At 50.9% G+C, this 27,695-nt stretch overlaps 2 protein-coding genes and 1 long non-coding RNA gene across 6 annotated transcripts in view; 2 read left to right on the forward strand and 1 right to left on the reverse strand.

Moving 5' to 3' along the window:
- Nucleotides 1-4,800, forward strand: part of ZDHHC9 (zDHHC palmitoyltransferase 9) — a 33,552-nt gene extending 28,752 nt beyond the window's left edge. For all 3 annotated transcript variants that reach the window (XM_073799125.1, XM_073799126.1, XM_073799127.1), the window contains one exon: nucleotides 1,531-4,800. In XM_073799125.1, the coding sequence (XP_073655226.1) occupies nucleotides 1,531-1,647 (117 nt within the window). In that variant the 3' untranslated portion in view covers nucleotides 1,648-4,800. The remainder of the gene's footprint in view (nucleotides 1-1,530) is intronic.
- Nucleotides 4,801-11,989: 7,189 nt separating this feature from the next.
- SASH3 (SAM and SH3 domain containing 3) lies at nucleotides 11,990-27,675 on the reverse strand. 2 transcript variants are annotated; one of them, XM_073799128.1, is made up of 9 exons: nucleotides 27,109-27,675; nucleotides 25,099-25,393; nucleotides 17,621-17,716; nucleotides 17,076-17,222; nucleotides 15,538-15,679; nucleotides 14,165-14,313; nucleotides 13,834-14,043; nucleotides 13,548-13,698; nucleotides 11,990-13,016 (listed from the first exon to the last, which is right to left on the reverse strand). In XM_073799128.1, the coding sequence occupies exons 2-9, from the start codon at nucleotides 25,153-25,155 to the stop codon at nucleotides 12,826-12,828; spliced, it is 1,143 nt and encodes a 380-aa protein (XP_073655229.1). In that variant the 5' UTR covers nucleotides 25,156-25,393; nucleotides 27,109-27,675; the 3' UTR covers nucleotides 11,990-12,825. The 2 variants fall into 2 exon arrangements, with proteins under 2 accessions (XP_073655229.1, XP_019804924.1); XM_019949365.3 differs by lacking the exon at nucleotides 27,109-27,675 and having other exon boundaries at nucleotides 25,099-26,599.
- Nucleotides 23,078-26,965, forward strand: LOC117310253 (uncharacterized). The gene is made up of 2 exons (XR_004524427.2): nucleotides 23,078-23,832; nucleotides 23,942-26,965. It is a non-coding gene; the product is annotated as an uncharacterized lncRNA (long non-coding RNA).
- Nucleotides 27,676-27,695: the final 20 nt, after the last annotated feature.

Raw genomic sequence — 27,695 nt, forward strand, 5'->3', positions numbered from 1 at the left:
TCTTTTGCTGTAGGCTTCTTCTGTACATTTCATAAAAATAGAATCATATTATATGTGGTCTTTTGTGACTGGCTTCTTTGATTTAGCCTTGTATTTTCAAGGTTCATCTATGTTGTAGCATGTAGCAGTACTTCTTTCCTTTATACGGTTGAATAATATTCTGTTATATAGATAGACTACATTTTATTTATCCATTCATCAATTGGTAGACATTTAGGTTGTTTCCACCTTTTGGTTATTATGAATAATGCTGTAATGAACATGTGTATGCAAGTTTTTTTTTTTTTGACACAACTCAATTCAGATTTTTTTTAGCAGATATTCATTTTTAATTATTTATTTATTTTTGGCTGTGTTGGGTCTTCGTTTCTGTGCGAGGGCTTTCTCCAGTTGTGGCAAGCGGGGGCCACTCTTCATCGCGGTGCGCGGGCCTCTCACTATCGTGGCCACTCTTGTTGCGGAGCACAGGCTCCAGACGCACAGGCTCAGTGGCCATGGCTCACAGGCCCAGCCGCTCCACGGCATGTGGGATCTTCCCGGACCGGGGCACGAACCCGTGTCCCCTGCATCGGCAGGCGGACTCTCAGCCATTGCGCCACCAGGGAAGCCCAGTTGGTTTTTTTGTATATTGATTCTGTATCCTGAAACCTTGCTAAACTTCTTTTATTAGTTCTAATAGATTTTTAGTAGACTTGAACTTTCTTTTAAAATCAAATTCTCCTGGAATTCCCTGGCGGTCCAGTGGTGAGGACTTAGCACTTTCACTGCCATGGGCCGGGGTTCAATCCCTGGTTGGGGAACTAAGATCCCACAAGCCACGCAGCGCGGCCAAAAAAAAGAAATCGAATCCTACTCTTAGATGAATGCTATTTGTAAGTTAGATAATTGTTCTCTACTTTGCCTTTCTTAAATTTTTAATTTTCTTTTTTGAAGTATAGCAAACTCATGTTTATATATCATTATCATCATTTTGAATATTGTTTTTCTGATGAGTCTGATCTTAAATCATTACAGTACAGGTTAGTGATTCTCAGTTGAATGTGGGGAAGGGTGGTATTTTAGAATCACTCAGGAGGCATTTTCAAACCAGATACACCATCTGAAGATTCTACCACCCCACCCTCTTTGGTTTAGAAGCACTGTTCTAGGGAGGTATGTGTTAGGGCCGAAAGAAGATTGAGAACCACCATGTCAGGCCTTGTTAGACAAGTATGTTATATAACATTGTGTTGTGAAGGAGGGAAGGTGGTCTGTGTAATTATTTGTGATCCCTTTTATTATTATCATGCATAGTAATAGAAATATCTGTCCACAACAGACAGTTAAGAATAGAACTCAAATAAACTTCAATTGCCTTCTACTGAGAAGACGACAGTCTAGTCTTGGTTCTGAGTTTGGTGTTGGTGGCGGCATATCTGTAGCGTCAGTGTGGTTGATGGGTTCAGAGGAAGAGTTCAGTGTCTATGGGTTATCTCCATTTGTATTTTGAGGGAGAGCTTTGTATTGAATTTGATATCTTTTCCTTCTCAGGCTCCAACAGACCATCTAAGCTCCGATGAGATGCCGGAGGACACCAGCACTCCTGAAGAGATGCCACCCCCAGAGCCCCCAGAGCCCTCACAGGAGGCCACTGAAGCTGAGAAGTAGCCTATCTATGGAAGAGACTTTTGTTGTGTCTGATTAGGGCTGTGAGAGATTTAATGGGAGAAGATAACCTGAGACAGAGAGCAAGTAAGCTGTTCCTATTACTGTTTTTCTTTGGTCTTTATTCACCCAGTTGTAAACTGGCATTTTCTTGCTGCAAGCTTTTTTAAATTTCTGGACTCCAAGCAGTTGCAGAAGATGTCAGTCACCTCTGGTAACTGGACAAATGGGTCCCTTGGGCCCTGGCACTGGTTTTCCATGGCCTCAGCCACAGAGGCCCCTTGGACTCCCCTCTCTTCCCAGATCCCAGCTCTCCTGCTTGGGGTCACTGGCCCAATTCTGGGGTAAAGGTTCCTGAGACTGACTCAGATCCTCTCAAGCTGCTGTGCATCATGAGTCCAGGGGCAGTCAGAGAGAACTCTGGCCAGGGAATTCTAACTGGATTCTTGAGGCCTTCAGAATGGAGGGGGATGGAGAGTGGGCTTGGAAGATTCTCCTGGCTACAAAGTGCCAACATTGCCAGCAAATCCTTTCAGGAATGGGGTAGGCAGTTTCCACTTGTTGTATTTATTCGTGCAGCTTCTCCTTTGTCCCCTGTCCACTCTCTAACACCCAAGCCCCACGCTTTTCCAGTGAGATATATGTAAGTAATTGCAGTATAGATAACAATTCACATTTCTCGTAGACTACCCAGAAACTTTTTAATACCTGTGCCGTTCTCAATAAGAACTTATGAGATGCCAACGGCACGGCCCCTCGCACTCTCTGTCTCATGTCTCTTCCTCTCTCATTAGCCCCTTTTAATTTGTTTTCCTTTTGACTCTTGTTCCCGTTGGGAGCAGGAACGGCAGTAATAAAAGTCTGCACTTTGGTGGTTCCTTTTCCTCAGAGGAAGCCCGAGTGCTCACTTAAACACTACCCCCTCAGACTCCCTGTGTGAGGCCTGCAGAGGCCCTGTATGCACAAATGGGGAAACTAAGGCACAGAGAGGCTCTCCTCTCCTCTCCCCCTATGTCCCCTCAAAAAAGAAAAAAAAAAAGAAAAAAAAGGATAACCAGTACTTCCATTAGGCCTCAGCTGAGTGAGGAGGGAAAGCCCCGCACTGCTGCCCTCCTGGGGGACCCACTCCAAGGCCTTGGCCCACCGCGGGCTTGGTAACCACACCGGGGGCTTCCTCCAGGCCCCGCTCTTCCAGCACTTCCACCGGCAGAGTCCCAGAGCCGCTTCACCCTGGGGGTGGGCTGTGGCCCCCAGTCAGCTCTACTCAGGACCTGCTCTATTTCAGGGAAGAAGATTTATGTATTATATGTGGCTATATTTCCTAGAGCACCTGTGTTTTTCTAAGCCAGGGTCCTGTCTGGATGACTTCCGGGGAGGGGGGGAGTGTAAAGCAGAACTTTTAATCTATTTGAAGGCGATTAAACTGTGTCTAATGCAAACTGCCTGCCTCCTCCTTCCCCCTTCCATTTCAAGAACCACCATGGGGGTGTGAATATCTTTGGGGGGTGGGGTGGGGGTGGGGGTTGAAGGGGGTGCCTGTTACTACACATACTTCCATTTTCCAGGGGGCCCTTGGGTTGGAGAGGTAGCTCCCAAACTCTCCATTGACCTATACTACATTCTGGGTTGAAGTTTACCGTATTCTTGACTATGAAAAGAGGCCTTTCAAGGCCATGAACAGTGTTAGAAAGATTGGGAAGGTCAGGGGTTATATTAAATTAAGAGAACAAGTTCTTTAATAGGATATTGTTTTTATGCAGATGGATGCTGTTAATTGCAAATGAGTCTTGGTTATTAAAGCAGGCTCCTCAGGGCCTCCCCTTGGAAATATTTTGTTAGTGATCTTTTACAAGTGATGGTATATATTTCTTTTTAAATGGTCTGTAATCAAGATTCCTTACCAGTTCTTGTCTCGCTCTTCCCAGTTAATCAGAAGTAATGAAAAAAAAAAAAGAAGTAATGAAATTCGGCCGCTCCTAGCTTTTTCTCTATGTCTTCCTATTTTCTTGTAGCAGGATTTGAGTTTAGCAATCCTTAGAGAGACAGAGAGACAGACTGGGACTCTGACTGACTCAGATTCCGGTCCTATCTGCCTCTACTTTCTCATTCTTTTTCTGGCTCTCTCAGTTTTGTCCTTGTAGTTAGATTTTAGTTAGTTCAAAATAAGGCCAAGCCTGGAGAGTTGGGAAGATACTAGGTTTTTCCAGTTAACCTGCCACTCAGATGAACCCATTTTTAGTCAGTTCTCAACCCATCCTGTCTTAGCCCATCTCCTCTCTCCTCCCTCAACTTACCTCAGCCACTCTTCTGTTGACCCTTGTGTGAGTTAGAGAAGCTTTCTTTTTCTGAGGTCAAGGGTCAGAATGGAAACCCCTTATCATTAGTGTGAAATGATCTTTTTTTTTAAAAGCTTCTGCTTTTCCCTACTCCCTACCCTTGTTCTTTTCCTATATAAATCTTCTGCATTTAAGACCTTGGCCTGAAGATCTGTCCCGTTCATACCATGCACCGGCTGGGACTGTTCCTAGTCTGAGTTCTGATCAGAGGGGAGATTGAAGAATTGGTCCCTCCCAGGGGAATAGGCTTTAAATTGTTTGCTCTTTTCAATGACTGACATTCTTTCCACCTCTCCCCTTCCTCCCCATTCCTTAAGTTTCCTATGCACCCCACTTCCCCAGACCAGGATGGTTGGCACGGATCCAAAACCTCTGCGGATTGGTGGAATTTGGCTCTTTGAGGCCTCTTTTTTTTCTTTCATGTCCCTTTGGCCCTGGGGCCCTGCTTGCCACAGTGGAGAACACCATCTCCCCCTTTGCTTTTTTCACCAGTGGCGGCAGTGGGTTCTAATTCTATAGCAGCTAAACTCCATTCTTCCTGCCCTGCCCTTCCTGCGTTTACCCTTAAGGCCCCTTTTCCTACTGACCAAATCTCTTTACCTTGTTGGGGGAAAAAGAAGTATTTTGTTTTTAAATCTATTTTCTAACTTAAATGCAATTTAATATGTAAATCTCTGCACTTTTGTGTGAGCCTACAAATGTGTATGTGTGCTGGGTTTTTCACTCTGGTGTTTCGTAATAAAGAAATCCTTCTTTTCGGGGGGAAGCCAATTAATGAAGGAGACTTGAATGGTTTTAGAAATACAGGGATGTCTGTTTCTTTGTGCTTCTGCCTCATTTCTTTACTTGTGCCTAGCGTGCGTGACCGGACCCCTCCCCCACCTTTTGACCCCCTTCTTTTGAGAGGGCCTTCAGCCTAGTGGGGCAGAGAGAGGGACCTGAACTGTGTGTCTGGTACCCCTCTGAGACCACTTGGATTGGCTCAAGTGGTAACCTAGCAACCTAGCCCTCCTCCCTCTCCCCATAGCCTAGGCCCGTTAGTCCTTTTCTTCTAGCTCAGTTCATTTTGTACTCCTTGAGGCTTGGGGCCAGGCTAGGGAAAATCACCAAGGGATCACAGTAAATTTTTTTTTAATGATAATTTGCTCTTGTGCCTTGGTGATACTAAAGAAGACCAGTACTTCCAATAATTCAAAGAGCATTTGTGTCAGTTTTGAGAATACATTCTAGGAATTGCTTGCTGTTCTTGAGCAGTGCGTTTTAGAAACTGTATCAAAGGCTAGAACTGCAAATATCGTTAGTTTTAAAGGATGCAAGCCCAACTCACAAAAAAGGGAGTCATTGTGGATTTCATGTTTTGGATAAATATGAAAGGGGAATGGGAACTAACATATTTTTATAGTTTTAATATCATACACTGAATTTCCAGTAATGCAACAATTGTGTAAATTGAGTGAAGATGGTACTTTATTTTATTCAGAAGTTTACCAAGAGTTGTGATCTTTGAAAATCATGTCGCCAGTAGCAATGCCATTCATGGATTTTTAAGTTGCCAATACTTAGTCTTCCTCTGTAGCAGCTGCATTCGCAGTGAATCTACATATATAAGTGGAAGCATCTGACTGTTAATCTTTTAGTATAGTCTTGTGCAGGCATTTGTGTACTGAAATATCTATTATCTGATTATAAATGACTTTCCTTTTATTTCTCCTTTATACTATAGTTAGTGTATTATATTGCTATTCTGGAAATTACGTGTATAAGCAGTTTATATTAACTATGAGATTCATTTCAGGGTGGCGAAGGGTACGCTGCAAAATATTGTATATACCAACGGAGGGCTGGGGCTGATAGGGTTGAGAACTGTTGGACTAGATTATCTCAAAGGTCCCTTTCTACCTCTAAATATTTGGAAAATTTAGAAAATCAACAAACACCGCCCCATCCCCTTATACCTTTAACGTGCTTTTTAAATTTTAAAAGTAACACATGTTCATCAAATTTAAAAGTAGCACATGTTGAAAATTTTGAAAGTACAGGAAAGTAAGAAGATTGAAAAATCACTCATAAACACATCACCAAATATAATAATCACTGTTTATGTTTTGGTGTATTTCTTTGTGGTCTTTTTTCTGTACATATATATTTTTGAACATAACTGGAATTCAACTATAAATATAGTTTTGTAATCTTGCTTTTTTTACTTAGCGTTTTCCATATCATTAGAAATTATTTGAAAATACTTCTTAATGACTCCATAATACGTGCATAACCTTTTCCCTATTGTCAGACATTTAGGTGTCTCCAATTTTTCATTATTATGAATATTGCTGTGATGAACTTCCTGATATATGGGCATATCTTATTTCCTTAGGATAGATTCCTAGAGGTGGAATTACTGAGTCAAAGGGAGCACTCTTTTAAAGGCTCTTGATAAATATGGCCAAATTGCTTTACAGAAAGGCTGTTCCAGTTTGTCCTACCAGCTTTGTATCAGGGAGCCTCCTTCAACACACCTCAGTTAAACATTTGGTAATTTAGTAGCTAGCTGTAAACTGGTATCTTGACGCCTTCATTTCTTAATTTCTATTTCTTCCGTTAATAATGAGGTTAAACATTTTCCACACCTCCCCCTGCTTTATGTTTCTTGCTTTTTGTATTCTGCGAATTGGCCTTCCAAGTCCTTTATCTTTCTTCTGGTATTAGGGGGTTTTCTACTCAATTAATAAATGAAAGCTTGGAGCTCACCCTCCACCATGGGCCAGGAAGTGAAGGGGCCTTGATTTAGAAGTTGTTTTACAACTCTGGAGCATGGCATAGAATTACCTCCCTAAAGTTCCATGTCCCTTCGCTCTCTTCAAGCTCCCCTCCCACTGCCTTTTCTGCCAGCCACTGCCCATCTTCAGCTTCTGACTGTTCCAACTTGGCCAAGTGGGTGATAGTTTTGTGCCCCAAATTAGAGACATGATTGTCATAAAACCTGGCCTCTGTCCATGACACCCCTGAAAGGAAAACACTGATCATGTAGAGTCCACGTTGCTTGTGCTCACTCTTGCTGCCTCTCTCTCTCATCAGAAAATTAAGTACTGTGACTTATCTAAGGTCACATGGACAGTTACTGGTAAAGCAGAGACCATAATCCAGATGTCCTCACTCCCAGTCCAGAGAGTTTTCTGGCATAACCCCCTGCCCCTCAGTCGAGCAGGTGTAGACAGAGAAAGGAGTTTGAATAATTCCAAGTGTCACTTGAATGAAATGAGCCTTTCCTTTCCTTCATTTAACATTCAATAAATACTTGTTGAAAACTGACCATGTGCTAGGGTTAACTTTAAGAGAAATGGCATTGCTGACCCCATTCTCTTGTGAGTTGAGAAACAGCAATAATTTTAGGATTTTTTTGCCATTTTGGATGAATTTTACCAATGATCTCTCCCTTTTGGGCATGCAGAGGGCTGACTATATATAGTCAGACTGATATGGGGGTAGTTGTTGGGTTTTTGTTTTGGACTTAAATCTCTTAAATCTCTCTGCAGACCCCTGCACTTAGATTGAACTGGTGGTGGGGTTTCTTTAGCACAGAAAGTCAGGAAGTTGCCTTGCCGAGTTCCCACAGTCAAATCGCCTGTCCCTTTGTGAGGGCCATTGCCCTAGGCTCTCTCTGACGCTATCCCTGGCAGGTCCCAGAGGCAATGGTATACAAATGCTGTATTGGTAACTGTGAAGTTCTAGGAAAAGGTGAAGCCTACATATCAAGTGCTATAGAATTCCGTTTATTTAGGACCTTCCTGGAGGAGGAATGTTGGCTGGGTCTAGAGGAGAGGCAGTTCCTTCCCACTTGATTGTGTTGTTGGCTGAATAATATAGAATGTGGCCCACGTTGTATGAGAAGCCAAGGTAGCCTCTATTGTGAAGGAGAGGTGGGACAGCCACTTCTTTTCCCCAGCTGGGAAACCTCATACCTCATCCTGAATTTCCTGACTTGGGAGGGGGGAAGGTGTTGAACCTCACTGAGACTACCGTGATCAGTGCCCATTTTCCCCTTACAAACCTCTTTTAGCTTTTGTTTTAATGCTCTTGGTCTCTAGTGGCCCCGCTGAGGCCTCCACTTCTGTGAGAAGCCTGGGCGGGGTTTCTATGAGTGAGAGGCAGACCATGCTGCTTGAGAGTCTGGGCGGGAGCAGGAGAGGGAATTTGTGGAGGCGATAGCCATTTTTGTTGGGGGGAGGGGGGAGCTGATCAGGACCTACCTGGGGAAATAAAGTCAAGGAGTGACAGGCAGGGGTGATGGTTTAGCTAGAATGTGCTGATACCCCCAGCTGCTTCCCCTGATGGGCTGGGGCGGTATCTCTAATCCTGAACTGGAGAGGAGCTGGCTGGACTCTATCTACACTTTTTCTTTTTGAATCTGGCCTTTATCCTCTTCTTTCTAGCAGCCCATGGATGTCCAGCGGAATTGCCTAAAATAAGTCTGATACCCAGGGCTGATCATCGTACTGTAGGCTGGGCAGAGCTAGGGCTGTCCCAGGCTCTCAGGTGGGCTTTCTCCCCATCACCGGCCTCTCGGGACACCAGAGCTGGCACCCTCTACCCTGAATCCTAGCACCCTCTGGGAGCTTTGATATAGCATGTCTCTGAGCTACAGCAGTTAGTCTGCAGACAAGCACATGTCAGAGTGGCCTTTGTGCCCATTCTTGAGCTCAGTACCTTGGAGGTTACAAAAAAGTTCAAAAATCCCCAGCATTTATTGTCACTATGTGCCAGAAACTTTATACGCTATCTCATTTATTTCTCTGATAACCCCAAGAGGTAGGTATTATTAGCTCATTATTCTTTTTTGTTTAATTTAATTTTTATTTATTTTAAATTATTTTTAAATTGAGATATAATTAACATATAACATTGTGTAAGTTTAAGGTGTGCAATGTGTTCACTTGATATATTTATATATCGCAATATAGATCATTGTTCTTATTTTACAGAAAAGAAATATATGTGTATGTAATTACCTCAAATTCTGTAACTAACTAGTAAGCAGTGGAGCCAGGATTTGAAGACACTTTAGAATGCCAAAGCCTTTGCTCTGGGTCACTACACTAGCTAGGGGTCCAAGGTGAGACTAGCCTTGAAGGGAATGAAATGGAGGTTGCAGGGTGGTGACTTGTTATCATTCACTGAGCGTGAATTTTGTGCTTGACACTGTGCTAAGTATTCTACATACACTAGTTCATTCAATCTGTGTAACAACCCCATGAGGCTAGTACTATTATCCCCACTGTACTGATGTGGAAAGTGAGGCTCAGGGAGGTTAAGCGGCTTGTCCGAAGTGACCCAGCTAGTGAGTGACAGGGCCAAGACTTGAACTCAGGTTGGCCAGAGCTCCTAACTGCTAGTCTTCACCTTCCTGCTCTAGAGGAGCCTCCACTTACTGGAAAGGCCCAAGGGCACAGGAAGAGCCCCATTGCCCTCTTGGACCAGCCCTCCCCCACCTTCCAAGGGGAGCTAGAGGCTACGGCTCCCTGGGCCTCTGACATCCGAGGCTGGGGTGGGGGTATAGGGTCTCCAGCTGTGAAGACTCAGCCTCATGGACACCAGCCCTTGGTTTGCTGGGCTCAGGGTGCCACTTGGCATCTTCTAGATGTCCGTGGGGCTGGATAGGAGCTTCCAGCAGCCCTGCCTGGATAAGGGGCTGCAGGCTTTGCACTGCAGACCTACAGAGGCACTGCTTTCCTCGCCCTCAGGCCCTGGCCTGTAGTCTACATTTCCTCATTGCCCCTCTTCACTGGCCCCTCCCTAAGTCTGGTGATCATTGGAGCCCTTGCACAACTACCTACTTTCAGCCTGTATTCAGCCTACAGACCAAACTGAAGCCCTGTAGCTCTGAGACACCCCCCCCCACACACACCCAGGGCAGGGGAGGATTTTAAAACATCATTTTCTCAGTCATTCCTCTTTTTCTGAAATTTTCCTTTCCCCAGCTTGGAGCTAATAGATAGGTATTACCCAGGGGGTTCAAAAGATTTAGGAATCTCCTCTGATAGGCTCCCCTTGGTGTATGTGGATTTTAAGCACTTTGGGTCTTATTCACCCCCACTCCCCATCTTTCCAAAAGCCTCCATCAAAAGGCAGCAGGATCATGACTTTGCTGCTACCGTAAATTGGAGGCTTAGGCCTATTTATTTATTTCGTTTCATTGTTTTCAAATTTTAAAATATTGTTCCTTTTTATAGATATAAAAATAATACTTTTGAAATTCAAATAAGACAAGAATGTATTAAGTGAACACTTCCCTTCCTCGCTCCCCTAATCCCACCCACCCCCTCACAAGATCACTGGTAACCATTTGGTGCAGATTTTTCTGGTCTTTATTCTTGTGTATGTTTCCTTTTCTTAAATAAAAATGGAATCACCCTATAAATAAAGTTTATTACTCACTTTTCCCCCATGATATTGCACAGACTTCTTTTACAAGAACGTTTGTACGTTATTTGTATAATTTTAAAATTTCAATTTAAACAATAAAAAAATCACAAAGATTTTCCCCGTGTCGTTAAATATTTTTCTACAACGTCATGTTTAATGGTACTGTATGAATGAACCATAAGGTATCTAACTAATTCCCCATTTGCGTTGTTTCCAATTTCTTACACAAAGCTGTCGTGAATATCTTTGTCCATATATTTGTGGCCACTCGTGTGGCTCTTTGTAGGGATGGAATCCTGGGAAGGGAATGGCTGGGTCAGAGGGTGTCAGAGGCACATCACAGGAGTGATAGTTTGCCCTCCGGAAGGCTGGCGGGGCTCTGAAAGCTCGTTGGGCTTCCCACTCAACATCTTCAACCTGTCTGAGCTTGTTTCCTCCTCTGTAAATTGGGAAGATGATGGTACTACCTCAGTGGGAGGGGGATAGCATGAGGATCACAGGAGAGATACATGCAAAGCGCGTGGAGCCCAGCACACATGTCGCTGCTTACGAAATGACAGCAACTATTCAGTACCACTACGGCGGTGAGGCCATTTGGGCTGCCCGAAGCCACTAAGGGTAGTGGGACGAGTGCAGCTGAGAACAAAGCTCACACTCCAGTTTGCCCTCCCTAGTGCAGTTAATGCCGGAGAACCAAAGGAAGCCAGGAGTCTGCAGCCCACCTCCCAGGAGATGGTGTAGCTTCAGTGGGCACGCGGTGGGACCCAGGAAGAGGTGACCTCAGAGGGAAGGTCCTGCTCACTGCAGATCTCCCTCTCTTGGACAGCCCTCGGAGCAGGCCCTTTGTCGTGGGGTGCGGGGGGCAGGGTGGGCAATGAATAGTTCTAGGAAGAGGGGAATAGCTACCCCCCACCCTCAGACCCCAGCAAGCTGGTGGCCACGGGAGCCAGTGCTCTGAGGAGGGCTGGTTAGTGGTCAGCAGGGTCAAGGGCATTGAGCATCTTTGGGGAAGGGACAGACGGCCCTGACAGTGGAGAACATTTTGCTGAGTCCAGCTTTGAAGGAGACTGGTCTGTTCCACCCGCCCGCCCAACGCTCTCTCCATAGGAAAGATAACCGGAGACGGTAATTTAGTTCTACCTGTTTATTGCTACCAACCCATCTCCCTTCACCCCCCTCATATTTACACCCAAACCGCTCCCCCAAGATGGCTTCTACCAGAGTTCCTGGGACTAGGTCCAAAAGTGTCCACTAAACAGGCAGTCCAAGACATGGCGGGCACTGTTTGCCCTCAGGCCAGTTGGGCCCCAGGAAAGGGTTACTCTGGGAATTCTGGGCATGGACTTGGCACTGGGGTCAAGTACCAGGATCCTTGACTCTCCCTCCCCTTCTGGAGCTCAAGGTCCATCAAAACCTTTAGCAGAGTAAAGGTGGGACAGTGGACTCCCCAGTATCAAGCTTTGTGCTTTCTTTGCTTGTAAGGACCCACAGGAGAGGCCAAGTCTTGCTTCTGAGGGGCCGGTCTGCCCTTGGAAGTCAGGTCGGGCCATCTGCCATTGGCCTTGGGGGAAGTGTCATTTAAGGGGCTGGGAGTGGAAGGGGAGGGCGCTTGTTGTCTGAGGTGTGGGCATTGTTTTAAGCTGGGGGAGTTGCAGCTTGGCTTGAGTTACGTGGGGAAGTATGGAACGGATGAGCAGGAGATGTTTCACTTGGGAGCCCAAGGCCCCTCCAGCCCCCTTAGTAAGCCCCACTGGTGTCCTGGGCCACAGGTAACGGGACAGCAGACGTTTAATATCACAGAATGTCAGAGTTGGCCCTCAGCAACTATCCATTCTTATTCTGACCTGTCCTAGACCCAGATTGAGGAAGGCACGCAGTTCAAGTGGCACAGTGATTTAGTGGCTAAACCTGTAAGAGAATTAAGGTGAAGGAAAGTAGGAAAGATACATGTACATGTGGCTTCAAACCTTATTTAGAGAATCTGGATTCACCTGTGATCAATTAGAGTCCTTTTCGATGACCAGGTTTCCCTAGGGTATTGAGATTGACCTGAACCACCGACTCGGCCCCCTTTTCAGGAGCAGCGCAACAGGGGAAGGTTGTGTGGAGGCAAGGAGGGTTTGGAGGCCTTGGTGGTGAGGGGCATGGGCCCGGTGCCCCCTCAGTGCCCCCCTGCTCTGGCCGCAGCTGGAAGGGCTGTGCTGTCAAGTAGCTGGTGGAGGGAGGCGGCCCGGCTTCGGCGGCTCAGCTTGTCGTGCACTCCAGCCGCGCCTGTAGGGCTCGGCTGGCCTCTGCTGACCTAGGCACCCCTGGGGGAGCGGGGCCGGGCTCGGTGCCAGTCCTCCGGCCCGGGGCCACCGCGGAAGGCTGGGTCCAGCCCCGCGGCCTGGGCTGCTCAGGCCCAGCCTCGGCCCACACTGCTGCCTCAAGGTGCCCCGGCCAGGGAGAGGCCGTGTAGCTGCTCCTCGGCACCCGCCAGCTCTGCTTCGTCGCGCCCGCTCTCTGAGCCCTCGAAGCAGCCCGAGTCACGCGGGATGTCCACCTTGGGCTCTGCCACCGTGTGCGCCACTGGCTCCTGGCCGCTCTCGGCGCCCTCTTCCGCCTCCTCGCTGCCGGCTGCCAGGGGCCAGGGAGGGAGAGGAATGTGGGGGGCTTGGCCCTTAGCTGGGAGGGGCTTCAGAAACCCTGGGGGCCCCATGTGGGTGGAGGGACCCTGGGAAGCCCGCTGGAGGCCGTCTCTTCTTCTGGTCACCCACCACCAAGCACCCCTGCCCTTTCTCGGCCCTTCTGGTGGGAGTGGTTTCCAGGCCAGCTCTCCCGCCCAGGAGCTCAAGCTTCTTCAGCACTGAGCTAGTAGCCAGGACACCTGCTCTTGAATCGTGGCTCTGTCATTACCCAACGTGAAGGCCTCGAGTCCATGCCGTATCTTCTCCGGCCCTAAGTCTCCCGTTTGATCCCAAAGGGGGTTGAGCCCGATCGTTCCTAAAACCCCTTCTCATCACAAGCTCTGCCCGAGACTGGAATTCAAGTGTGGAAAGTGCCTGCGCACTGCAGAGGGCTGCTGGGGCAGGACCCGGGCAGGCCTCCCTGCCTAACATGCCCAACTCCAGCGCTCACGCCCCCTCCCCCGCTCCTAAGGCCACTCACTGTCGTAGTCCAGCAGCAGCTCAGCAGCCGTGAGCAGCTTGGCCCGATGCTGTGGGTCCATGATATTCAGCTCATTGAGGTGTGTTTCCCGCAGCTCTTTGAAGTCCTCCAGCGTCTGGTAGCCATTGAGCAGCAGGGTGGACGTGTGCTCCTGTGGGCAGAAGCAGGCCACCAGCGCGGCCGCTTACAAGCTGCCCCCACCTACGACCTGTCTCTCCCCGCAGAGCTGACCTGCCCTGGCCCCCATCCCTTGCTCCTAGACACTAGACTAGGTCCCAGCTCAAACCTCAAGGCCGATGCGCTCCAGCAGCTCATGCAGAGTCTTGGGCTTGGGCCTCTTGCCCTTGCTCTGTCGGCGGCTGGGGCGGGCAGGTCCCACAGCCTCCTCGGGCAGCACGTCCACGTAGATGAACTTGAAAGAGCCCAGCCTGCCATTGAGCAGGCCCAGCCACGTGCCCACAGGCGGCTTTTCGATGATCTGGATCACATCTCCCTTCTGTGGGAGGAGAGCAGAGCAGAACAGAGTGGGGGCAAGGTGGCCCCTTGGCCTCCTGTACCCTCTACCTGTATGGGGTACAGCCTGCCAGGCTCAGCAGGGGCCTGGATGCCAACCTTACCTGCAGTTTCAGTGAGTCATGGTCATACGGGCTGGGAGTGAAGTCGGTGTGGACTCGTGCCCGGCCACAGAAGGGCCCTGTGTACTGGGGGGCAGGTGGTTCCTCCCCGAAGCTGCCAGAGCCTGGGCTGGGGCTGCAGAGCTCACTGCCTGCAGGAAATGGGGCAGGGAGGAAGGTCACCTTTGTCCCCGGACAGCTGCGGCAGTGCCCAGCAGGTACCTTCCACGGGGTCTGGCTAGAAATCCCAAGGATACATGCTGGGGAAGAAAACTGAGCTCTAGTAAGTCTCACACTGCAGAAGGGATTCTGACCCAACCCCTCTGCCACCCCGAAGGAGCATAGCTTCCCTCCTGGCATCCCAGGCATGAAAATAGTTGACCATAGAAGGAGGAATGGCTCACAGATCAAAGACTGGGCAAATGGGGAGGGTCTCTAGAGAACAACTGGGCCAACACCCCAATGAACAGATGAGGAAAACTGAGGCCAGACAGGCCAAGTGACCTGCCCAAGGCCTCTCACCTTATAATTGGCAGCACTGGGTCTGTTAGACTCCAGGCTTCCTGACTCCCACTCCAGTGCTCCTGGAAGCCACCTTCCACCCAGGAAGCCACATCGTGCATCAATATTTTACTTTCTCTACTCAATAAGACTCTGTGTCAAGTTACAACATCACACGGAAACTCAAGACTTTCTCTCTGGGAAGGGCAGGATGAGGGCCTAAGTGGCTTTCAATGGGGATAGGGAGGTGTCTTTGGAGCCAGAGAAAGATCAGAGGACTTGGAACTAATCCGAAGGGAGAGAACGACAATGCCTCTGTAGGTCTGCAGCGCAAAGCCTGCAGCCCCTTGTCCAGGCAGGGCTGCTGGAAGCTCCTGTCCAGTCCCACGGACATCTAGAAGATGCCAAGTGGCACCCTGAGCCCAGCAAACCAAGGGCTGGTGTCCATGAGGCTGAGTCTTCACAGCTGGAGACCCTATTCCCTCACCCGAGCCTCGGATGTCAGAGGCCCAGGGAGCCGTAGCCTCTAGCTCCCCTTGGAAGGTGGGGGGAGGGCTGGTCCAAGAGGGCAATGGGGTTCTTCCTGTGCCCTTGGGGCCCTCCAGCAAGTGGAGGCTCCTCTAGGGCAGAACTAAGTTCAAGCCTGGGTCACCTTGGGCAAGTCACTTAACCTCCCTGAGCCTCAGTTTTCACATCAATAAAGTGGGGATAATAATAGTACCGGCCCCATGAGATTGTTGTGAAGATTTAACGTGAAGAGGGCTGGGAAAGGTCCCAGCAGGCTGACAGTAAAGGTTCATTTCTCTTTACCACCCCCTCCCAGACCCCGCCCTTTCCTCTAGACTCAGCAGGTGTGCCCCTCCTCCCCTCCTCACCTGTGGATGCCTGGCGGCTGAGTGCTGGGAGCTGCGTCTCCTCTTGCTCAGAAAAGGCCAGCGCCATCTTCTCAGGGCCGGGGCTGTCCAGGCTGCAGTCCGGAGACGTCGGGGAGGCTGAGCCCTCCTCCAGAGTATCTCCCTGGAGGGGAGGAGAGGCAGCAAGCCCTGAGCAGCCCCGGGTGCAGAGGAAATGGGTCTGGGCTCCAGGGAGAACTGGGGCCTGGCTGGAGCCCCAGCTCTGCCTCTTGCGGGCTGCATGGCGTCCTCTGGGCCCTAGTTTCCTCTTTCGTGAAGTGGGACTGACAGTCCTTGCCCTGCCCACGTCATGGAATGAGGCTCAACGGGGGTGCTGTGTGAATGCACTTTGTCAGCTCAAAGTGCCAACTTACACACAGAAAAGGCCTCAGTGCCAGAACTGAGACTCAGAGCTGTTACTAGGGCGTAGCCAGGCAGACCACGGCGCTGGAGAGTCACTACTTTTGACTGTGCTCCTATGTGCCAGACAGAGGATTTCATTTAATCCTCACTTGAGGATATGTGCTCCATCGTCCCAAGTTTACAGATGAGCAGTAATGGAGGAACGTTCCCGAGGCCACGCAGGAGCCCACAGACAAGTCGGTCTGACACTAGGGCTCCTGGGCCTCCCCACACCTCAGTGCGGTGGTAACTTTCACAGATGACTCAGTGGCAATAAAAGCCCTGATCTGTAGAAGTTGCCAGCTCCTGTACTGTAAATATTCCTCACCGTGGCCAACAGAGAGCTACCACTCTGGTGTCACTGAATGAGTAGCATCATCGGCTATTTCCACCCCCCAAAGACTGTAGATGCCAGTAACCTCAAGGGCACAGAGGACAGTGAAAGGTAGTACAAGAATTAGGAAATGAGTTTTGAAGACTGACTTTAGTCTTTTTATTTTTAAAATATAGATTTAATCCTAAGTTGGTAGAAGTTAATTTTCAGTAATGGTTGTATCTCACACCTGGCTCACAAAATTCCCGAAAATTTGACCAACTGCTATCCAGAGCTGGCATGAGCCAGTTAGCACACTGCTGCCAGGGCACCTCCTCCAAGAACCAGGAGCAAACCAGACTCGCTGTGTCACTTTAGCAACTTGGACGTGCCTGCCCCACAGCTGTGTGTTCTGCCCTCCCTCCCTGGGCCAAAGCCAGCCTTCTCGATTTTCTTTCATAGGGCCTCTTTGAATCAAGCCTTCCCAATCACGGGGGCTGGTTCCAAGCAAAAGTTTGCGGTGGATGAATTTGCGCTATGTGATCTCATCTCCTCAGACCTGCCTGCCCAGGAAGCTCCTGTTACCCAGAACTTCATCCCTCCTCAGACCCCACTACTGCTCCCTCAGGACCATACCTTCCTGCCATGTCCATGGCTGAGGGAGCTCCCTTCCCAAGGTGACCTTCCTGCTTGTATGGGGCCAGGCATCGTTACCTGAGCGTGGCTGTCACAGTGGCCGTGCTCAAAGCCTACCAGAGCGGTGCCTGTCCTCCCTGTCCCCTCTCCCATGGGTCCCAGGCCTCACCATCTCCTCCGACAGGGCCTTCACCATCATCTTGCCCATCTTCCTGTTCATGGTTCGGGAAATCACGGCCCTCCACTTCTTCCCCAGCTTTTTGCTGCTCTTTCCAGCATCCTCTGGGGGCGGAACACCTGAGTCATCTTCTGGAATCTGTGACAATAAATGTGCAGGTCCAGGAACCCTGGTGACCATGTCTGGGTCCACGACTTGGGAGCAGAAGGCGGCTTTTGGGTCCTGGCAGATGCTGGAGGGGTGGGAAAGAGAGCTCCCCATCCCTTCCCTTTTAGCCCCAGACCTGTCCTAGGTCCTATTCGTTTGTATTTAAATTGGCCCTATTCATTTGCATTTAAATTGACAATTAATTTGCAATCGAAAAGAATGCAGGTGAGGTTTTAGGGCCCAGAATTTTGCTGGGTGAGAGATGTGGGCCCATTGTATTTAAAAAGACTTTGCCTCAACAATCCTAAAAGGGTCTTCCCCCCACCTCCCCACCATTACCCCACCCAGGGCCGGCAACCAGATCCCCCCAAGGAGGCTCTGAAACTCACATTATCATCCAGATTAAATTCCTTCTCGCTCACCACTGGGGAGCTGGGTTTGGATTTGGCAAAATCTTTGAAGCTGCTGGAGCGCTGAAGCGAGAGCTGGAAGAAGCAGAGGTGTTGCCATCAGTGGCACTAAAAATGGTGGCCGAGTAAGGAGCAAAAAGCTGTCCCTGCTCCCAACACACCGCATGTACCCCAGGGCTGGACAGGGCCACGGGGCTAAGGAGGTGAAGCTACACGACGCCCTGCTGGCTACCGGGCTTCATCCTGTTCTTTAGCTGTGAGCGGCCCCTAAAGCAGGCCGCAGAGCAAGCTCCTCGCCTCAGGAGGCTCCACCCCGGTCAGGCCTCAGACTAAGCCCGGCTTTCCACCAGTACCTGAAGTCTGGTCCCCAGAACCCTGTGGTGAAAGACTAAATGAGTCTGAGTAAACGCGTATCTCCTACTGGAGACATATCTCAGCACGAACCGCAGCATCACCTTTATTTATATAACAGGGCAAACCCTCCCAAACCCCGCAGCCTGGCCTCCAGACTCTGTCTTCCCCAAGCATGGTTTCCTGTGATGGTGATCGTGGCAAACACACTGGGGCCTCCAGGCTGATGCATCTGTGTCCCAAGAAGAGGAAGACAATCCCCCCAGGGGCCAGTAAGACCTGGCATTACGCGTTCTGGAAAGCCACAGGACAGACTGATTCAGAGAAGGTTTCCCCGCAGATTTGAGACACAAATGATTGGGTTGAATATCGTAAAAGAAAGCTGCCATTTTCTCTGTCTTCATCTCTGCTTTTAACTTAACTTAGCTGCTAATGCGACGAGCTGGCTACACTAGACGTGTGCCAGTGTTCACAGACTTGTAGGCCCGACCTATTGTTTGTGCTGTGAATGAAAAATGCTGCCGGCCATATCAGCAAACAAAGGATGCTGCGGCCAGCAAGCCATCGACCACTACTGCTGCCCAGATGGTGAGCCCCGAGGGAACTCAGGATGGAGACACACGGGCTGCCCTCTGTGAAGCCCCCAGTGGTGCACCCTGAGGAGACACAGGGTGGGAAAGATACTAGCCCTTATCTTTGCATAGCAAAGGAATGATTTCAATAAGCCCCGACTCTTGCATCTTCCCATACACAGAAAAGTGCTAAATTCAACTACTTGGGATATCTGGTTTCCTTGAACTAACAGTAATCTTTTGATGTTCCCACTACCTGGTCTTTGCTGCAAAAACCCCTGTATATCCTGGCTTCTCCCTTACCTCTAGAGAGCAGTCCCTCAGAGCTCTCTGAGAGGCCGCCTCCGGGGCTTGAAGTCCTCAGAAAGTCTGCCGAATAAAGCATAATTCTCACCTTTTAGGTTATGCATTTTTTTTCAGTCGACAGTGCTGACAAGCCTGTTTTCAGGAAATGAGCTTTTCTTAACTGTACGTGCCACGCACATGGCAGAATACCAGGAGAAACCCGGGCCAGGTGAGGAGGGCCGACTTTAGACACAAGAGGTGGAGGCTGAGCCCAAATCAAGAGCAACAGTCAAGACCAGAGATACACACAGGAACCAGAGTTCACAGATGGCCAGACAGATAGAGCGGGTCGGCGGCAGACACCAGAGATAAGGGCTTGAGGAACTGAAGCCCCAAACCCGCTCAAAGCTGAAAGTTTCACATCCTCTTTCCTACAAAAGGGGGGTCCAGTGACAATCCCCCAGGGCAGGGGCAGTGTCACCTGCCCCCTCAGCATACACACAACTAGCCCCGGCTCCTGGGGACTGCAGCGGAACACTTCAGTTCTCTTGGTGGGTCTTGACCAAAAGCAAGTCGGCAGTCAGGGACAGCGGCCACACCTTCCTAGAGGTCACAGCAAGCTAGATGACCAGAAACTAGGTCAGTGGTCAGGCCAAGCAGACACCACCACCATGAAGGCCTCCTGGGTGAGGCACTTGCAGCCTCAGGGAGAAAGCCTCTTCCGCAGGATGCTGGGGAGCTGGGAAAGGGGGCTGAGGGGTTACAGGGAGGGGAAAGCACGGCGGTGGGGTGACCGCTCCTGTTCCCTGCATCTCCTCCATCCTCCTTCCCTGGTTTTCCCTGCCCGCTATTCTTTCCTCTTTTTCTTCCTTGCTTTCCCCTTCTCTCCTCCACCTTCCATTCATTTCCTCCTCTTGTATGGCTAAGAGGCAGCTGCCTGGATAACTTCCTCCTTTTATTGCCTGGAAAAGAGGGAAGAGAGAGAGGATGGGCACCAGGCTGGCCTGGGCCCAAGGAGGGCAGGCTGGGGTGCTATTTTTAGGCCGATGGGGCCTATTGTGGCCTCCCCTCCACCCGTCCCAATCCCAGGAGTCTCCCCTGAAGCCCCAGGGACCAGTGATCCTGGAAAGCCAGCAGGAGGGCAGGCGTGGGGCTGGAGGTGGGCTTTGCTGAGGAAGAGTGGACTCACCGCCAGGCTGCCCTCTAATTGCAGTTCTTGCCTTTTTCTGTCATTAAGCTCAGTCGGGGTTGGGGGTGGCTGGGAAAGTGATTTTTGGCTCCTGGGACCTTGTGTCGGGGCCCCTCTGTCCCAGCTTTAGCTCAAAATGGGAGAAAACCACCTAAAAGGACCATGTGGGTGGCGCCGGGACATGGGCCTGGCAGGCCACTCCTCAGCCCAGGGACGGGGAAAGAACTAGACAAGTTCTTTGGGTGACTAAGGGTGAGGGCTGTTTGCCCTGGGGGGCCTCTTGCCCCGCCCACCTCTAAACTCAGGGGCGGCCTCAAATATCCTGAATGCCTTTCGGTGAACCTGAAGTGACCCCCCCCCCCCAGCCAGGTGTGAGTGGACATCCTTGGGCCCTTTTGGATTTTCTGCCTGGCCTCCCTTTAGGGTGAGACCTGGGGGTCCTGGGTGGGAGGTTGTACCGTACACGTCGGCCACTTTTTCATATCTAAGGGGAGGATATGGGCCTCTTGGAAAGAACTACTTTTTTGGCGTCACACATTGCTGAGTTCAGCTCTGGGATGTGTGGCCTTCGGTGAGTTATTTGACCTCCCCGAACATCAGTCTCTTCACCTGGTGTCGGCTAGCGAGAGTTCACATCTTGCTTCTGCCATTGACGAGCTGTGTAAAGCTGGGTCAATTCCTCAACTTCCCTGGGCTTCCGTTTCCTCATGGGTGAAATGAAGACCGGAGCACACACCTCACTGGGTTGTTGTGCGGATGACAGGGGTGAGCATGGGATGCAGCAGCCCCGCGAGGCACGTTCAGGGAGGCTTACTTAGCCTTTCCAACAGCCCACCTCCAGGCTCTTAGCCCTTGCATTCCCCACCTGGAACACTCTGCCCTTCTCTGTGTCAACCATAGTTTTTCCCATCCTTCAGAATCCAGTTTAACTGGAAACAACTCAAATGCTCAGCAGCTGTAGAGTGGATTTGCAAATTGTGGCCGAGTCCCATGAGGGAAGAGCACATGGCAATGAGCTTCGTGCAACTCTCCCCAACAATACGGTGACTCTCACGGCTACACCGCTGGGCAGAAGGGACCCACCACCAGAGTATATTATATGGTTCCCCGTACAGAAAGTTCAAAACCCGGCAAAACTAATCCATGGAGGTCAGAAGAGTGGTGGCCTTTGGGCAGGGGCATGAGGGAAGCTTCTAGAGTGTTGGAAGTGTTCTGTTTGATCTGGGTGCTGCCTACATGGGGATGTTCACTGAATGGAACTCCACTGAGTGCTACATTTATGATTTATGCACTTTTTCTACGGATATTATACTTCAATAAAAAAGGTTTTTCAAATCCGGTTTTAAAGGCACTGCCCCCTGCAGGAAGCCTTCCCTGATCACCCCCTCAGAGCCTCACCCTGCCCCCACTGGCATCTTCTTCCCCTGCTTCCTAAGACCGAGCGCCCTCTGGGCACTGGGCACAGGCCTGTGCATGTGTGGGAATCCGGTAACGAGGGGTCAAACACCGCCCCTGTTCCCAGTGCCCTGCCAAGCACTTTGTGTGTGTCCACTCACTTCAGCTTCACTGCAGCCCTGTCTTTACATCACGCTTCCCATCTGGGCACACAGAATCGGAGAAATGACGCATCCTAGGTGGAGTGGCACAGCTGACAGTGGGAGGAACAGGGCTTTGAACCCATGTCTGTGACTCTGGAAGCCCGTGCTTGTTCCTGTGCTCAGAGCTCAAGAAGTTGCCCCCTAGTATAGAAGTGGATTAAGGGCAATGGCGACTGCAAGCGTTGTTTGGAGGAAGCTACCAGGAGAGCAGGTGGGGGCATGGAGGAAGAAGGGCTCCGGAGGGCTTCGCGGAGAAGGAGGCACATTTGAGCTGGGCTGTAGCAGGGGAGCCAGGATTTCTCCAGGTGGAGTTGAGAAGGGTTTGTCAAGAGTGGGAGTTAGGGATGTTCCAAGCGTGGCGATGGAATGGTGGGTACGCCAGTGCTTGGGGTGGGCAGCGGAGCATAAAAGGCCACAGAAGGCCCTTGCCAGCCATGGCATCAGCCTGTGGGCAATGAGGAGCCACTGGAAATATGAATTGCATGCTGGTGTGGAGGGGGATGCCAGATGTGTGCTGTAGGAAGGGAGCCTGGGGGAAGTAGTGTGCTGGGATTGGGGAACAGAGGAGCAGGGAGAGACTGGAAGGACGGGACAGCTGCACACTCGAATGGGAGCCTTGATTCCTCTCCATTTCTCCTGGTGAGAGGTCTGGGATGTAGCGAAAAGTAGGGGTGTGATGGGGTAGGACCATCCTTAGGGGAGGTAGGTCCCAGGACAAACCCCTGTCGACTACCTACACTCCAACAGACCAAAGAGAGTGCAGAGAGACACTTGATGGAGGCAAAAGTCTCCAAAAGGCAGCCAAGGGGTATTGCTCCCCCCATCCCGGGCGTCTCCCCAATCCTTCATGATGCATAGCAGGTGACACATCCTGACCCCACCATCCTAGAGGGCCTGTTCCGACTCTGCTCTGCTGCTTTGAAGGTCACTCATCCCCTGGCCATCTGGACCTGCCCTGCAGAGCTCTCCTGCCGATAGGCTGAGTCTTTTATGCTCATCAGACTCTACCAGTGCTTTTGAGATCAGTAGGGAGACAAGAGAGTAGAGGGAGAAGGGGTCAAGACCCTGGACACCAACAAATCTTGGCTTAGATCCCTGCTCTGCAGTTTACTAGCTGTGTGACCTCGGGTAAGTCACTTCACCTCCCTGAGCCTCAGGCATAAAATGAAGACAATGCCTGCCCTACTTCACAAGGTTGTCGTGAAGAGCCAACGGGCTAAGGGATGGGTGGAGTGCACAGCACAGCACCTGGCACCTGCTGAGCTGTTAGGTGTTGTTTTCTCCACTTCAGGGCTGGGACCGAAGCTCGGTCCTTGCAGCGGGTTCCCCACCCCCACCCACGCCTGTAGCGTACACCCTCTCGTGGACACATGTACACATGTGACACAGTGCACTCACACGTATTGTTCCAGGCAATCCACACCCTCCTGAGGTGGGCAGATCAGGAACTATCTCCCTTTTCCGAGGTGACGAAACTTAGGCCCAAGAAAGGTCAGTGAACTGTCCAGGGTCCTACAGCTGGAACCTGGTAGATTCCAACTCTGCTTTCTTGTCCTCTGCCCAGCACATTCTCCACTTGGTAGGCCCGAAAGGAGGAGAGGGACAGGAAAGGGAGGCCTCTCTTGCCTTTGTGCTTTCCCTCCACCACGTCACCTTGGCCTCTGAGGGAAAGGGACTTGCCCGAGTCACAGTGCTGGAGCCGCGCCGCTGCCTCCGGGCCTGGGGAAGATGCCGTCTCCACCTTCTGGAAAGTCGGCTTTTCTAAGGGCACTCCCATGGGATGGGCCTTGGAGAGTGGCTCTGGAGGCTGGCCCAGGCTCTGCAGGGGCGAGGTAGGCTTTGCCTGGACGATGCTGCCCTAGAGGACATGGTCCTCAGAGTGCCACAATGGCCTTGACTCTCCGGGGAGAGGCCTGTGGGAAATCCCAGAGGCCCAGTCACCAAATACAGAATCTGGATAATGGAAGTGGGGAAAGAAGACGGGACTTCTGGCTTCTGTGAGCCTCTGGGCACTTCCACCTGAGGCGGCACAGCGTGCCAGCGTTGCAGTGTTAGCTCTTTCTCAGACTCTTTCCTCCAGCTCAGCTCCCCTGTGGTTTGGGGCCCAGCAGTGTGTAGGGCGGTCTCTGCTTCCCACCCCCATCAGCCGGACAGCAAGGGGAAGTGGACCCACTCACTGAGCAGTGACAGCCAGTGGTAAGTCTGCCGGGGGCTGGCGCCGTGTGGGGCTTGGACAGGGGTGACAGAGCCTGTGAGAAGATTCATGAATCTCTTTCCCACCCGCCCACCTCCACTGCAACCTTAGAGAAGCAGTTGGAGTGGGGAGAGTACAGCTGGAAGTGGCAGCCACCCCAGGACCTGAGATGGGGCAGGATGTACACCCCAGTGCCCTGATGCTCGGCTTCTCAGCTGGTTCAGTCTCCGTCTGGAAGCTACTCCCCTGACAAAGGGGCTCCCCCACGGAGCACCTGAGCTGGGCTCCAGGGGAAACCAGTGGGGTGCAGTGAGGGCCTGGAGGCCCTGGACCTTGGCCTGTGGCTACGCCTGGCCTCTTGGACCTGGTTCAGGCCTGCTTTGGGATGGTCCTAGGCTCCTGCTGGATGTGCGGAACGTACTTGCTGATTGCCCGGGAGGATCTGACGATCGAGTCAAAAAATTAAGTCTAGAAATCCTCAGATCCAACTAGAGAAACCTAAATGTGGCAGAGCCTTCAAGGAATCTTCTAGTCTGGCCTCAAGACTCCAGGAAGATGAGCACCTCAGAATTTTTTCCTCCTCAGCCCTCCCTCCTACTCATCGTCTCAGCACCTTCATTTCTCATTCTTCACAAATAATTTCTCTCCACCTGGGAAGAACCTGTATGCCCCCAGCATCCCACTGCAGGTTTGGAGGCCCTTTCCTTAAATCTGGAAATCACGCTGGGCCCCATCTTCAGGTGGGCCCCCTCTCCTTTGGGCCCCGGGATCTACAACAGAGCTGAACCAAGTGAGCAGAGCCTGGGCTCTGGCCAAAGGGCGGGGGCCCTGGGAGCATCATGGCTCCTGGCTGGGCGGCCCAGAGGGGCCCTCTGAGTGAGATGGCTCCTGGGGGCGGGCCTGGTGTAGGGAACAGAGAATTAAGTACGGTCTTAGGGTTCAACGTGAGAATTGTATTTTATAATTCTCGAATTCTAGTCTAGGATTCTAGTCCCCAATTTTAAGTCTCTATCTTACCATCGTAGGGTTGAATCCTACAAGTTTTAGACTTCTAAGAATGCATTCTGTAACTCCGTTTCTCTAGAATCTGTCTCTTCTGTACTTCTGTTACTCTAGTTACCTTTGGGCCCACGTCCCATGCCCTTGGGAGTATGGCCCTCACCTACAGACTCAACAGAAGGCCTTCGGCTCTTCCCACTTCCGTGAGTCCCGGAGAGGCTGGGTTGAGAGAGGGAAGGAAGCAGTGAGCTCCCAAAGATGCTCCTCACCTTTTTCTTCTGCGTGGGCTCCTTCTCGCTGGCGTTGGAGGGCTTACGGCGCAACATGGTCCTCTACCCTGGTGATGCTCCGCCCCTGCGCTCGTAGGTATCGAGATGCGGAGGCCTCTTGCTCAGCCTCGCCGGCACCGTCCAGGGGGCACGGCATGGACTGAGCCTCCGGCTGCCACTCTGACTGCTGCACTGGCAGCTTGGGGGTGCGGGCCATGGACACCCGGCGGCAGCAGCATACAGGAAGCCCCGTCACGTGACCTGCTCTTACAGCAATCGCAGCCCCTGCCGGCCCCTAGGGAGGAAGGAAGTCCCAGCTTCAGTCTCCAGAGATTCTGATGCAGACGGCTCTTGGGTTGAACAAGCAGAGAAAAGTCCCTACCCTGCCATCTCATGGCAACCATTGCCAGTCCTTCGGCCAGTCAACCTGACATACGGCCTACTCAAGCCCTTTATCTCACTGACCAGAGTCCCGAAACCGGAAGTGGGACCATCTCTCTGCCTGTGGGGCCAATGCTCCCAGTCACCTTGCATCGCCAAGGTCATCACTGCTATCAGTCCCTCTCCTATCACCCCATAGCCATCACTCCTATCTACAGCCATCAGCCCTGAAGTCATCTCCACTGCTACTGGCACACCTACAGCCACCACTGCTAGAAAAACCATCCCTACAGCCATCACCCCTATAGTCATCACTGCTGCTATCACTGTCACAACCATCATCCTCTCGGCTGTTATCCTTACGGACATTACAGCCAGTCACTCCCATGACACTCTTACCCCACGACCATCATCCCTACAGCCATCACCCCTACAACCATCACCACACCCCTGCAGCCAACACCTTTCAGCTATCATCCCTGCAGTCATTCCCACTGCCATTAGCACCACTACAGCCATCACTGCTAAAACAACCACCCCTGTAGTCAACACCCCTCGGCCATCTGTCTCTATCTGCCTCACCACTGCCACTATCACCGGTACGGTGATCATCCTCATAGCTATCACCCTTACAGACACTATCACTATAGCCAGTCATGCCCACTGATGCCCTCACCCCTACAACCGTAACTCCTAGAGCCATCTCTCCTCCACCATCACCCTGCAGCAGTCATCTCCACTGTCACCGGCACACCTGCAGCCGTTCTCACCAGAGCACTCACACCTAGAGTCAACATCCCTTGGCCATCACCACTTATATTTATCACCACCACAGCCATCAACATGAATAAAAAAGCAATTGCAAGCAACTCCACACCACCAGCAAATGTCCCTTTCAGCAGGCATTTCTCGAATGTCTATGTGCTAAGTTTAGAATGTTCGCTTTGTGGGTTATCTGTGGCAGATATTTTAATAACCTTAATTACTTTTTCTTATTACAAAAGCAATTCATATGCGTCATATACGATTTAGAAAACAAGGATAAACAAAATTCAAAAATTCTCCGAAATTATCTTCCATACTATTTGCATGAATATTTTTCTGTTTTTGAGCATTTAACCTCTCTCTCTCTCCACCCCCCGTGTGTGTGTGTGTGTGTGTGTGTGTGTGTGTGTGTGTGTGTGTGTGTCTCTCTCTCTCTCTCTCTCTCTGTCTCTCTCTCTGCAGCATGATTTGCACAGAGAGCAGATCAGTGGTTTGGGGGGATGGGGAGGGGAGGGAGAGATCAGGAGGGGCACAAGGACCCTTTTGGGGGTGATGGGTAGTTCACAATCTTGGTTGTGGTGATGGTTTCATCGGTGTATACATATGTAAAAACTCAACAAATCGTATACTTTTAAAATGTGCAGCTTATTGTAGTTAAATTATACCTAAATAAAGCTGTTTTTAAATTTTTAAAAATTAAAGTCCCTCTTCACACACTGCATCTGCTTGTCAAACTGAGCACAGGCTCAAGATTTTCTCCTGATATGAAATGTTCTTCTACGACGTGATTTGTAATGGCCGCCGAGCAGCCCATTGTACGAATGCACCACGATTATTTCACCAGGCCCCTACAGATGAACTTACGTTGCCTTGATATTTTTACTCTTAATTGTACATCCTTAAAGTAAATATTCGTGTATAGCCACGAATTTGTTCTTAGGATAGATTTCCAGAAGGGGAATCCTTGGGTTAAAAGAAAGGTGTGCATCTTTTTAAGGCTTCCCATTCTGGGACGCTTGTGAAATCTGAGCTGTTCCCAAGATGTTCTGGCGACTTCCTCGCCCCTACTCTCCAGCCTGCTCTACGCCGTCCCAGCAGCCATCCGTGGGGATGAGCTCAGGAAAGACGAGGTCCTTCTCCCCCAAGCTGAAACCATACTTCTTTGGCTGCGTCCTACTCAGCCTGCCGGGTAGACTCGCGAAAAGCCCACGCTCTCCCGTCCCCTGCCCCCACGCCGGGCCTGCGCTTTCCAGACTGAAAGTCCCTCCCCTGCCGCCCCAGGCGCGGGCGCGGGAACGGCTGAGGCTGCGCGGCGCGGTGTCGGGGACCCGGCGGGCCTTGGGTGGCGGGCGCGATCGGGGGCGCCGGGTGGGGGACGTGGCTGCAGGGCTCGGGGCTCCTGGGGGTCCGGCGGCCGGAGCGGCCGGCGAGGGAGCCTTCAGGCAGAACCT

This window comes from Tursiops truncatus, chromosome X (assembly GCF_011762595.2).
Source record: "Tursiops truncatus isolate mTurTru1 chromosome X, mTurTru1.mat.Y, whole genome shotgun sequence".
Lineage (NCBI taxonomy): Eukaryota > Metazoa > Chordata > Mammalia > Artiodactyla > Delphinidae > Tursiops > Tursiops truncatus.